Source organism: Schistocerca gregaria, chromosome 2 (assembly GCF_023897955.1).
Source record: "Schistocerca gregaria isolate iqSchGreg1 chromosome 2, iqSchGreg1.2, whole genome shotgun sequence".
Classification (NCBI taxonomy): domain Eukaryota; kingdom Metazoa; phylum Arthropoda; class Insecta; order Orthoptera; family Acrididae; genus Schistocerca; species Schistocerca gregaria.
Window position 1 is genome coordinate 141,217,459 of NC_064921.1, and position 14,475 is coordinate 141,231,933.

Consider the following 14,475-nt stretch of genomic DNA (forward strand, 5'->3'; position numbering starts at 1 on the left):
CTACACCCCACTGTTGACACAAATCTCATGACTACTGCCACTTTGTGGATGCTCTGGATTGACAAACTACTGGAGCAGTTACAACTACCACTGACACCACATGAAACAGAACAGCTGGAGCAACACTTGGCCACTGCCAATAGGTTGTTTATGATATTACATCACAAGCATGGCATCAACCAGGAAGCCACAGAATCCGCACAACACGCTATAAATTGGCAACCCACCCACATGGACAGACAAAACAGAGTACAGCCAAATTCCACCAACAGTCATATCACTGCCACTGCATAACGGCAGACTGCACATGGCACCAACCGAGCACTGAACAATACCACAAAGACTATGGCGGCTGATTCAAGGTTACTAACCTGCTGGTATCACACCAGTTCAGTGATGCCACATTCAAATGCTGCACCTTGTGCTATTTCCAAAACTGCAAGCACCAGCTCACACAACTACATCAAGTTGTCACCAACTGCTAAATGTGTTACAAACATGCATCTTCCTGCACACTCATTGAGGAGGCATGTTATATATCCTTGATCTCAACTTTGCTGAATACTTTCTCATCAACATTGTTCCAATATCAGCACCATAGCACAAAATGACACTTCGACAGACAATAGCACACTATCACTCCAACTGCATGCAGCCAAGAACCCCATGATCAGAGTGCAAGGATCCATGGCATGTAATTTACACCTCTCAAATAAACACCAAGTCACATGGGCATTCTACATCACCGATGTCACTGAATGTGTGTTGCGCATTGATTTTTCTCACCATTTCCAATGACTCTGTGAGTCTGACACAATGGCATAGGAACTTCTCATAAACCATCAACATTATGACAACTGCTGGGCCAGTAACAATGCGCTCTGTGCAGAAAATGTTTCCCTATTTCAGTGTATCAATGGCACTTTCCCCACCGTTATATTAGCACAGGAACAGCTGCAGTGTACTTTGTTCATACATGGCATTGGCCATTGCACAGACACACCCACATACAGCCCATGCCATCTGATCGCACCTCATCATCACTTCCACACAGCTCGAAGGTTAGTACTACACTGTCTGCTTCAACTTGCCGCCTGGCTCTGCTTCGTTCTTCAGATACACTCAACACTAGCAACCATAACATCTGTTGGGCATAAGCATCATACCCACCTACAAACCTACCACTAAAAAAAGGTCCAAAACTGTGGCCCACACCAGCAACTGTTATAGCCAGTCCATCATATTCAATTACATCAACTACCACTGAGAAACACTCCAACCATGACTCGTATCCATGCCAGTCAAGGTACATTTGGTCACATGCAACTGCACCTCCGAACCCTGAAATACAGCCATGTCCATGCCATCCGTCTCATCAGTTTTCATCCCCACAAACGTTATCCCTTCAGTGCTCTGCACTAGGAAAGGAGGCAATGACCTATGACCAATGGTAGCAAGCAAGGACTTCACAAAAGACAGCAGTGTTTCTTGTATTATGCTGGTCAATAAATTGTGTTTCTATTTTGTCATTTCCATCTTCTTACTGGTGTATTTCTACCACCTCATAGAGAATTCTACTAAATGTCAACCATATAACTCAGTTAGGATCAGGAACAGTACCATCTCAAGCTATACAAAAAAATAAAGTCTTTTCAATAAACAGTAACATGACGTCACAAACAAGCAACCTTCTATTACCCACTCAAACACAATAACATTCTATATGTGTGTGTGTGTGTGTGTGTGTGTGTGTGTGTGTGTGTGTGCGTGAGTGTACACCTGTCCTTTTTTTCCCCCTAAGGGAAGTCTTTCCGCTCCCGGGATTGGAATGACTCCTTGACTCCTTACCCTCTCCCTTAAAACCCACTTCCTTTTGTCTTTCCCTCTCCTTCCTGAAGAAGCAACCATCGGTTGCGAAAGCTAGTAATTCTGTGTGTGTGTTTGTGTGTTTTGTTCATTGTGCCTGTCTGCCGGCGCTTTCCCGCTTGGTAAGTCTTGGAATCTTTGTTTTTAAGGCACACCAGCCATTTGACCCTCTTCTTCTGTGCGGATGCACAAACAGTGCCTGAACTCTTACAGGAATCGGCAAAAATCAGCGAGTTATGAGTATAATGGGCAGGGACACTATGAATATAGTGTGGGACAATGAGTTGGGAATGTGGGTCTCACAGGAGGCATGTCAAAGATATGGCCCTGCAGTCATACTATCCTCTGTGTCCTCGGTGGCTCAGATGGATAGAGTGTCTGCCATGTAAGCAGGAGATCCCGGGCTCGAGTCCTGGTCGGGGCACACATTTTCAACTGACCGCGTTGACTTATATCAATGCTTGTATGCAGCTAGGTGTATTCATTTCATTGTAATAATCCTATAAAGTCAGAAGATTCCGTGATGACAAAATTGAAGCAGTGAAAAATATTCAAGATGAATGAAATATTATTCACCCTACACTACTAACAGTTGAAATCTACACCTACTTCTAAATCTACATTTACATCTACGTACATACTTTGCACGCCACTAACTACCTTAATGCCTCTGTACAATCCCTAAGTTGTTTTACCTTATCTTTTGTGGTTCTTTCACGAAATATACATTGGCGGAAATAGAACTGTTCTGCAGTCGACTTCAAATGTCAGTTCTTCAAATTGCCTCAATTGTGTTCCTTGAAAAGAACTTTGCCTTGCATCCAGGGTTTCCCATTTCAGTTCCTGAAGCATTGATATATTTCTTGTGTGGTGTCTGAACCTCTGAATTGGTTGGATGTCTTCTTTTAATCCGACCTGCTGCAGATCGCAAATACTTGAGCAGCACTCAAGAATGTGTCACACTATTGTTCTATACGCAGTCTCCTTTACAGATGAACCCCACTTTCCAAAAATTCTCCCAATAACCCAAATGATGACCATTCACCGTACCTACTACAATCCTTATATGCTTATTCTGTTTCATATCACTTTGCAACATTACACCTAGATATTTAATCAATGTTACTCTGTCAAGCAGCATACACTACTGCTGCATTCAAACATTATGGGTTTGTATTTACTGCTCATCTGCATTAACTTACATTTTTTGTACTTTTACAGCTAGCCACCATTCATCTCATCAACAAGAAATTTCGTCTAAGTCACCGTGTATCCTCCTACAGTCACTCAATTATGACACCTTCCCATACACCACAGCAAACAGCTGCATGTGGCTGCTCACTAGGTCCACCAGACGTAGAAAATAACCTTGCCTCTGATTAACACTTGCCATTCAGCACATTGTACTGGGTTCTGTTTCTTAACGAGCCCTCAAGCCACTCATACATCTGGGAACCTACTCCATATGCTCATAACTTCATTAATAGTTCACAGTAGAACACCCTTTCAAATGCATTTCAGAAATCTAGAAATATGGAATCTGCTTAGATCATGTGAGAAAAGGGGAAGCTGAGTGTTGCATGAGTGATGCTTTCTAAAACCATGATGATTTGTGGACAGAAGCTTTTCCATCTCAAGGAAAATGACAATTGACATTTCATCTACAGCAAGAAATCTGACTGGAAGACAGTATCCAAACTCTCTGAGAAGTTTCATGTGATCATTTATAAAAGGAAAGTTCTCATTTGCATAACTTCCATAATAAGACAAAGTCAACACTATATTCGACATCTAGTCATCACAGTCATCTACAAAAAAACAGTTGAATTTAAGACACTTGAGATGCAAACCACCGCTGTGGTATGAAGCATTCAGCAGGTTGTAATGTATAAAAACAATAATATTAATTCTGAAATCTTTGTTGAGCTTTTACGGAATGCTCTCAGCAATCGCATAATGGCTCATAAAATAAGGGATCTGTTGTTGTTGGTGTTGTTGTTGTCATCGTCTTTAGTCTAAAGAATGGTTTGATGCAACTCACTATGCTACTCTACCCTGTATAACCCTCTTTATTTACAATAAACTAAACTAAACTATACTCCTCCCGAACAGGACATGAAGGCCCAAAGGTACCGACTGGCCACCGTGTCACCCTCATCCCATAGGCGTCACTGGATGCAGATATGGAGGGGCATGTCCAGCACACCGCTCTCCCAACTGTATGTCAGTTTCCAAGACCAGAGCCACTACTTCTCAATCAAGTCACCCCTCAGTTTGCCTCTCAAGGGCTGAGTGCACCCCACTTGCCAACAGTGCTCGGCAGACCGGATGGTCACCCATTCAAGTGCTAGCCCAGCCCGGCAGTGCTTAACTTTGGTGATCTGACGTTACTGTTCATCCCTCAGTCTTCCCCTGCAGTTTTACTCCTTACACTTCTCTCCCCTACAGATCGGTAATCTCATCATGCTCGAGGATGCATCCTATCAAATGATCCCTTCTTTTAGATAAGTTGTGTCATAAGTTTCTTTTTTCTTCAACTTGATTCAGTATCTCCTCAATAGCTACTTGATCTGCTCATCTAATCTTCAGTATTCCTCTGTAGCATCACATTTCAAATGCTTTTATACTCTTCTTGTGTGAACTGTGTTCATTGTCTACATTTCTCCTCTGTACAAGGGTTTGATCCAAACAAATACCTTTAGAAAATACTTCCTAACACTTAAATTTATGTTACCTGTTTACAAATTCCTCTTTTTCAGAAAAAACCTTTCATTCTATGGCCAGTGTGCACTTTATATCCCCTCTACTTCAGCCACAACTGGTTATTTTGCTCCCCAAATAGCAAGTCTCATCTACTACATTTTGTGTCTCACTTCCTAATCTAATTTCTTCAGCATCACCTGATTTGCTTTCACTAAATTCAATTATACTTGTTTTACTTTTGATGATGTTCATCTTATAATCTCTTTTTTACAACACTATCCATTCCATTCAGTTGTTTTCCCAAGTCATTGGCTGTCTCGTTTTTATTTCTTCTCTCTGAATTTAAATTTACTACATAAATTTCTCCTTGATTTCCTTTACTGCTTGCTCAATGTACACATGGAATAACATAGCCTCATGCTGCAGCTCACTCTCTGCTCAGCCACTGCTTTCCTTTCATATCCTTTGAGTTTTGTAACTGCAGTCAGGGTTTCTATACAAGTTTAAATAACCTTTTGCTCTCTGTATTTTATCTCTGCTACGATCAGAATTTCAATGCTACCTTCAGAATGTTTCTCCACATCTACAAATGCTATGGACGTCAGTCTGCCTTTATTTAACTTATCTTCTAAGATAAATTATGGACAATAATGCGTGGCATGTTCCTATATTTCTCCAGAACCCAAACTAATCTTCCCTGGAGGTGGTTTCTATAAATTTTACCATTCTCTTGTAACTAATTTGTGTCAGTATTTTGCAAGCATTACTTATTAAATTGATAGTTCAGTAATATTCACATCTGTCAGCGCTTGCCTTTTTTGGAACTAGATTTATTACATTGACCTTGAAGTCTGCAGGTTTGCCTGCCTATGTGTCTTGCATACCAGATGTGTTAATCTAATTAAAGCTCATTATTTTTTTGTGTAAGGAAAATTTGATAAACACCTTGGTGAACATTTTTATTTAAACCTAAGTATTTTAGGAGTAAAGGAGACAATGCACAATACCCCCCCCCCCCTTTTGCCCCCCCCCCCACTCTCTCTCTCTCTCTCTCTCTCTCTCTCTCTCTCTCTCTCTCTCTCTCTCTCTCACACACACACACACACACACACACACGACATCGCACTGGTTGGATGCCCACTGCCCTGCCTATGCTGTTTTTCTAGGGTGGTGTGGGAGTTGTGTTGGATAGGGTGGGTAGAGGGAGAGTGAGGCAGCAGGCATGGGGGAGGATTGCAGGTGGATGGATAGTTGCTGGGAGGGAGTCAGCCAGAATGCTGGCTAGGAATCCTTGAGGGAGGGCGAGAGGTGCAAGAGCATGGCGTGTGATGCATGGTTGTTGAAGCCGGCGAAGAGTTGCACATACTGAAGGTGACATGGGGATGTGAATTGGGAGATGGTCACAGGATGGAGGAAGGGGACACTGTTGGGTGGAGGATGTGGAGACAGTGGGTTACTGGAGATTGAGGCCAGAACAATTATGGGGGTGAAGGAGTGTTGTAAGGGTATCTCCCATCTGCATAGTTCAAAGCAGCTGGTGATGGAGGGATCCAGATGACCTGGGCTGAGAGGTAGCCACTGAAACTGAGCATAGTTGTGTTTAGCTGTGTTGTGCCACTGCATGAGCATCTGTGTTATTGGAAAAGGTTTGGTGGTGGGCATTCATCCTGTTGGACACCTGCTTGTTAATCATACCAACATAAAAACATGTGCAGTGATGCATTTGAGTTAGTATATGACATAGATGCTTTTAAAGATGGCCTGACGATTGATGGGGAAGGATGAGCCTGTGACAGGACAAAAGTGGGAAGTGCTGGATGGGTGGATTCGGCAGATCTTGAACCTTGGTCTTCCACAGTGCAAGAGGTTGGGAGTGCGATGGCATATGGGTGGGTTAGGATGTTGTGTAGGTTGGGTGGGTGATGGACCACCATTTTAGGAAGGACAGGAAGAATCTTGGGTAGGATGTCCATTCATTTCAGAGCATGGTGAGAGATAATCATACCCCTGACAAAGGATGTGGTTTGGATGTTCTGTATGTATTGGATTCTAGCCTAAAAAAGCTAGGAAATTTTCTTTTTTTGTGTGTGTGCCCACTGACAATGCTTCTGCTTAATGGTGCATGGTCTCCTTTACAACTAAAGTATTCAAATTCTTTCAGAACTTTCCTGCAAAATTTGATTTTAGCCTAATGCTCAAATTCTGCCAAAAACTCTCTCATTTCACCATTCTATAGTAAAATTAAGTTATGAAATTGTAATGTACTGTGATTTCAGTGACTTCACTGAATAGCATGTAGTATGTGCATATAAAAACTACTGACCAAATATTTCATATCTGATGCAATATTAAAAAGAACAGCAATATAAGTGAGAAGAAAGTAACTAACAGAAAAGAATACAAACAGCAGAAATCCCATTAGATGACAAAAGAACTAAGACAATAATTTCTAAAAAAAAAAAGAATCAGAATTTCAGAAAGGGACTAATCATGCCATGCACTTCCAGTTATATGAGGAAGATAAGAAGGTAATTCACAATAATTTTATTACCAAAATGTGTAATAGACAACAAAACAAAACAAAAAAATCACAAATGAACTTACATATTTTACCCACTTTTCCACATGGCCACCTATATTCTCAACACATTTCTCCCATCATGGAACAAGTTTCAATATGATCTGTTCACAGAAGTCTGTTTGATTGGAGTACAGCCATCTGCCGTCTGCTGATTTCATTTCCACATCTGTCGCAAAGTGTTGGCTGGCCAGGAATTTCTTTATGGAACCAAACAGATGAAAGTCCAGTGGTGCAAGGTCCAGACTGTATGGTGGATGCTGGAGCACCTCCCACTCAATTTTGGGAATTTTGTCATAAGGGGGTGAGGATTGTCACGAAGAAGTTTGACACAATCTGCATCAATGTTGTTGCGTTTGTCACGAAGGGCACAATGCAGCTTAACTAAAGTTTTAATGTGGGCTGCAGCATTCACAGTGCTGCTGTGTTCAACAAATTCCACCAATACCACACCGCACATATCCCAAAACACAGTCACAAGCACTATTCTAGCAGAGTGACCCACTTTGAATTTTTTTTTCATACTGGGGAACCAGTACGTTTCCGTTCCATTGAGCCACGCTTGGTTTTGGGCATGTAGTGGTATGCTCATGACTCATCAGCAGTGACGATTCCAGAAAGCCATGTCCTTCTGCAGCATAACACGTTAACTGATCCAAGCTTGTCATCATTCCCTGCCCCTTTTGGTTTTCCCTCAGGTTCTTAGGCACCCAGGCGAGCACTAACTTCACGAAATTTCTACGTGCCATCAACAATATCATACACTGCACCACAGGAAATGCTGAACTGCTGTGATAAAGTTCACAGTCGCATATGCTGGTTATTCAAAACTGCTACCTCAGTGGCTCCAACATTCTGTGGGGTTGCACCTGTTACTGGCAGCACTTTATCTATGGTTCACACAGCCCTCCTGGAAGTATGCACACCACCTGGAGACATTTCTACAGTTGATACAATTGGACCCTGTGAATTTCACTTAAGTTTCAGCCCTTTGGCCCATATATCTAACTACACTTCGCTGATCTTCACACATTCGAGACAGTAACATACTCACCATGTTTGTTTCATAGTTCAGGCTTCTCTGGCTAGAGCTTGACATGAAAACAAAATACCCTTTGCAGCGAAAACTTCAAACTACATCATCATGAAATTTCAACTTCCTGCTGCAATACCAGGGGAGAAAAATTATTCTGCATTACTTTCCAATCCCCCTCATATTTAAGCTACTGATAACTCTTCTTGTAGCTTAATGACAATATTATCAGAAGAAAAGTTGCAATTCACCATACAATGGAGTTGCTGAGTTGTAGACAGGCACAACAAAAATACTGTCAAACAAAGCTTTTGGCCAAACAGGTCTTCATCAGAACACACGCACGCATGTGCGCGCGATAGCACACACACACACACACACACACACACACACACACACACACACACACACACAGAGCATGTTTGTGTGTGTGTGTGTGTGTGTGTGTGTGTGTGTGTGTGTGTGTGTGTGTGTGTGTTTTTTCTGATGTGAAGGCCCAGTTGGTCGAAAGTTTTGTTTACACTCTTTTCAATGTGCCTATGTGCGACTCAGCATCCCTGCTATATAGTGAGTAGCAACTGTCCTTTTCGTAATATTGTCATTATTTCAGCCCGGATTTTCCATTGTTTGATTTTTCTTATAGTTTATTAACAAATAAAGGACAATTCCAAATGAAATAACTCTTCTACAAACCCTTTGGACTCTGTCTCACTCTTGATCTTATCATTAAGCAGATCTCGAAGTCGAACCATTCGGAGCTTCTCACGTCCTCTGCAAGTACAACATATCACTATAACAATAAAGTTTTTGAGACAAGGCTAAAAATGTGTTTCATTTAGTTACTGCAATATATAATGTATCACCAAGAACCAACAGTTGAATAACTTAAAGTGATGTCACTATAATTTTAAAGAAATGGCAAAGACAAAGTTCGTGACAACCAATAAGAAAGTTACTATAATATAATGAAGAAAGTCATTGACAGAAGAGTCTACAATTGTTCTGCCAGTTCTCAGTGTCCAATGGGCACAATATTTTGGCTAGCAACTCTGTCGCCATCATCAAACGCACGGAAATCAGACTCTTCTGTCAAAAATACTTTAGGACACGTTAAAGAATCATTACTCAGGCATTTTTATGTGACACCATTAGCTGCTATTAAAGACACCTTTATTTGCTACCAATTTAAGTCTTTATGATCAACATAATGTAACATGCAGTATGTGGAGGGCATGCCATGTAATGTCAATGAGTATGGAAGTGGGGAAACATTATTAAAATGTGTAAATGCATTTTAACCTTTTGACAACAGTGCTACATAATGTGTTATTTTAATTTTAATTTTATTATTGACACCAAAGCAGTAATATGCTGCTATTTAGCCTGCAACAACATTTTTTATGTGCCCTTATTACCAGAAAGATTGAAAATAGTAGCAAAACATGTTCATTTATTAGCAGCTCATAGTATTAGATGATAATGACTTTTTAAAAATATTTACAGCCTGTGAGGCACCATCAGTGAATAAAATAACAGACGTTATCCATAAATTGCAATCCATGAATTGTGAAGGCTAGTGTATGTGTTTGAGGGGTTTAATGACAATATTATGAAATGATTAGATTGTTAATCACCATGTATTGGAGATGTTGAACTCCAGACAGGTACAACAAAAAAAATCGCTAAACAAGTAAGCTTTAGGTCAAAAGGCCTTCTTGTGAAGTACACACACACACACACACACACTGTGTTCTCTACTTCAGAAGAAGGCCTTTTATTTGAAAGCTTCCTTATTTAGCAGTGTTTTGTCTGCGATTCAACATCTCCACTATGTGGTGAATAGGAATCTATCCAGTTCATAATATAGTCATTTTCCATCCCGGATTTCCCATTATTCATGTGGGAGACTGAGGATATGATAATCACATACAATGATAAGCTTTCCCTGATCACCACTGTATGAAGATAGATTAGAGATTAGATTAGATTAGATTAATACTTGTTCCATAGATCATGAATACGACACTTCATAATGATGTGGAACGTGTCAGGTTAATGAAAGATGTCTGTACAAGATATTACATTACACAAAATATTGCATGACACTAATGGTTAAGTTAGTTTTTTTTCCCTCTATAAATTCAGCCAATGAGTAGGAGGAGTTGTCATCTAGAAATTCTTTTAATTTATTTTTAAATGTTGGTTGACTATCTGTCAGGCTTTTGATGCTGTTTGGTAGGTGACCAAAGACTTTTGTGGCAGCATAATTTACCACCTCCTGTGCCAAAGTCAGATTTAACCCTGCATAGTGAAGATCATCCTTTCTCCTGGTGTTATAGCTATGCACACTGCTATGACTCTTGAACTGGGCTGGATTATGAAGAACAACTCATTAGGTGTTTTACCATTTGTTCTATAGAAAAATTTGTTCCTAGTGATTTCCATCCTTTTTTACATATGAAGAAATGACTATCTCATTACTATTTTCAATTGATGAAAATGTGCAAAGAGCTGCCATGCACTGGTTTTAGTCCTAGGCAGACATTTATGGCCAAGGAAGGCAAAAGTTGATCCCATGATATGAAATGTGTCTCTTTTAAGTGGTAAGCATACCAAGAAATACCCCAGTGATTGCTATATTAGCTTCCACAAACGTTTCCAGCCAACAATGTTCTCTTTCTGTTTATAGCTTTATTTTAGGAGCATCTTGATAATTAAATGTTTCCAAACAATCCATAAAAGGTCAACAGAAGAAACTAAATCCAGAATACTCAGGTTGAGTGCTAACACTGTATATAAACCATTCTTTACATTGATTTTATAAAAATTATTTAGTTGCTACTTGCTTCTTCACAAGAAAGAGTAATCAAAAATGTAACTGTATACCAAGCAAAGATACATCAGACACACGAGAAAGTGTACAGCATTATAAAAAAATTAATAAATGACAAGTCAGCTCAATAATTTAGTGTCCAAACATATACAGAGAAAACAATGTCAGTATGCGCACATTATCATTTAAACGTGCCTGCACATGGAGTATCAAATTCACAGACACAGAGAGAAATAATCACAAGTTGCTGACCCACAGATTGCTTTGTTTGGAAGGGCTACTTGTAGTTGTGTTCCACTGAAAGCAGGTCTTAAACATGCTCCTACCATTATTAGCTTATACAAAAGCATGATTTATCAGTACAGTATTTTACTTAACTCTTACTTGAAAATATTCCTCAGGCTTGTTTCTCCCAAATAAACTTTTTTGACAGCTGTCACAGCATAGGCAGTTCCTCTGCAGAGACCCATATCTGTTCTGGTACCAAATTCTTCTTCATTCAGAACCTAAATGTGACAGAAGAAATAAACTGACATTTAACAAAACTGTCTTCCATTAAGTTGAATTAAAAAAAATAAATTACAGAATTTGCAGTCTTGGTCACATTGTATTATATTTGAGTAGTTAAGCAGTTTCAGCTTTACAGACATCATAATCATCATCAGATCTATAAGACGAAAAAATAACAAAGGTATTTCAGCTTTTGCATCAAATGAACATATTCTACATAAACAAAAGAAAGTAAGCTTATTACCTTACAAGACAGCAACGCAAAGGACACATGGTTGGTGACTGAACTGATTAATGATATGTGCTTAGTGACATGCTGTTGGGTGTTCATACGAGTCGTTAATTTCATTATTCTGTATAATATTTCAATAAGCTCCAGTTACTTCCTTCATGTGCTGTGATGTGTTTAACACATATATACTGCATGGACACCAATCAACCTCTGAAATATTGTTTGTGTTACACCACTATTTATAACTATGTTTGATTTCTGGTGCCCACTTAACTCTTTGGTAATTATTTGTTTTTTTAGTTTTATAGGTTTTCTGTGAAACATTCTGTCAGTCTCACTGTGGGAGCGTGCCCTTGGGTGTTTGTGTGGTTGTGTATGTGAATCTGTGTTACTTTGACAGAAAAAGAGCAAGAGCTTGATAGCTAGTATGAATACTGTTTTCTGGTACATGTGTCTATAGTTCACACATTAGTCTGCTATAATTGACTGGTTGTCTTTCCCTTATTTTAAGCACTCAGCATTTTCACTCTGATATATGAGATGACCAATGTAACAGAACAAATATTCTGAATTATACATCTCTTTACTAGGGATCAATACAACATCAATTTGTCACTTATTTCTATATTTATGACCATATTTCAATTTTCAAATTATGTATGAAAATCACTGCTTAACCAAACAATCCAAAGTCCAGGTTGGAATATCAACAGTTATGGAAAGGACAGACTGCTACTCACACAAAGATGTATTTCACAATACATTTTTAAGGGTATTTGAAAATTGTTTTCCCAAGAAAATAGTTAAACATAATTCCAAGAAAACATATAAAAAACCTTGGCTAACTAAAGGAATAAGAATATCTTGCAACCGAAAAAGAGAACTGTATCTAACAGCAAGAGGGAGTACTGACCCTGAAATTGTTCAATATTATAAAAACTATTGTGCGGTACTAAGAAAAGTTATTAAAAAGTCCAGAAGCATGTGTATCATGTCTGAGATCAGTAACTCTGATAATAAAATTAAAGCAATTTGGAATATTATTGAAAGGGAAACAGGGCAACCAAGAGCACAGGAAGACTTTAGTGCAATAAAACTGAATGACAAGTGCACTAACAAACAATCAGAAATTGAAAATATTTTGAATAATCATTTTTTAAATGTTGTGGAGAAAATAGGATCTAGATCTTCACTAGAAGAGGCAAGGCTATTAATAGAAGACGCCACACCTGCGCAGTTTGAAACAACTGTAATTCCACCAACCTCTCCCTCTTAAATCAGTAAAATAATAAACTCACTGAAAAGTAAAAGCTCTTACGGAATTGATGGCATTTCCAGCAAAGTACTTAAAGCTTGTTCCCAACAGATAAGTAGGATTCTTAGCCACGTATGTAATAGCTCTTTGGAGCAGGGTGTTTTCCCTGATAGACTGAAATATGCCATTGTAAAACCATTGCATAAAAAGGGGGATACGTCGGATGTCAACAACTACCGCCCAATCTCTCTTCTGACAGCTCTATCAAAAATTTTTGAGAAAGTAATGTATTCAAGAGTAGCCTCCCATATTTGTAAAAATAAAGTACTAACAAAATGTCAGTTTGGTTTTCAGAAAGGCTTTTCAACAGAAAATGCTATATATGCTTTCACTGATCAAATATTAAATGCTTTGAATAACCGGACATCACCCATTGGTATTTTTTGTGATCTCTCAAAGGCCTTTGATTGTGTAAATCATGGAATTCTTTTAGATAAGCTAAATCATTATGGTTTGAGTGGGGCAGTGCACAAATGGTTTAATTCATACGTAACTGGAAAAATGCAGAAAGTTGAAATAAGTGGTTCGTGTAATGTTAAAACAACAGCTGATTCCTCAAACTGGGGTGCTATCAAGCACGGGGTCCCACAGGGTTCAGTCTTAGGTCCTTTACTGTTCTTGATATACATTAATGACTTACCATTCCACATTGATGAAGATGCAAAGTTAGTTCTTTTTGCTGATGATACAAGTATAGTAATAACATCCAAAAACCAAGAACTAAGTGATGTCATTGTAAATGATGTTTTTCACAAAATTATTAAGTGGTTCTCAGCAAACGGACACTCTTTAAATTTTGATAAAACACAGTATATACAGTTCCGTACAGTAAATGGCACAACTCCAGTAATAAATATAGAATTTGAACAGAAGTCTGTAGCTAAGGTAGAATTTTCAAAATTTTTAGGTGTGTCCATTGATGAGAGGTTAAACTGGAAGCAACACATTGATGGTCTGCTGAAACGTCTGAGTTCAGCTACGTATGCTATTAGGGTTATTGCAAATTTTGGTGATAAGAATCTCAGTAAATTAGCTTACTATGCCTACTTTCGTTCACTGCTTTCGTATGGCATCATATTCTGGGGTAATTCATCGTTGAGTAGAAAAGTATTCATTGCACAAAAACGTGTAATCAGAATAATTGCTGGAGCCCACCCACGGTCATCCTGCAGACATCTATTTAAGGATCTAGGGATCCTCACAGTAACCTCACAGTATATATATTCCCTTATGAAATTTGTTGATAATAATCCAACCCAATTCAAAAGTAATAGCAGTGTGCATACCTATAACACCAGGAGAAAGGATGATCTTCACTATGCAGGGTTAAATCTGACTTTGGCACAGAAAGGGGTAAATTATGCTGCCACAAAAGTCTTTGGGCACCTACCAAACAGCATCAAAA

General features: G+C 39.0%; 1 protein-coding gene across 4 annotated transcripts in view; it reads right to left on the reverse strand.

Annotated features, from left to right (window-relative positions):
• LOC126336524 (calpain-5-like) overlaps positions 1-14,475 on the reverse strand; it is a 276,232-nt gene that overhangs the window by 91,189 nt on the left and 170,568 nt on the right. For all 4 annotated transcript variants that reach the window (XM_050000315.1, XM_050000317.1, XM_050000316.1 and 1 more), the window contains 2 exons: positions 11,398-11,519; positions 8,874-8,951 (listed from right to left, as the gene is read on the reverse strand). In XM_050000315.1, the coding sequence (XP_049856272.1) occupies positions 8,874-8,951; positions 11,398-11,519 (200 nt within the window). The remainder of the gene's footprint in view (positions 1-8,873; positions 8,952-11,397; positions 11,520-14,475) is intronic.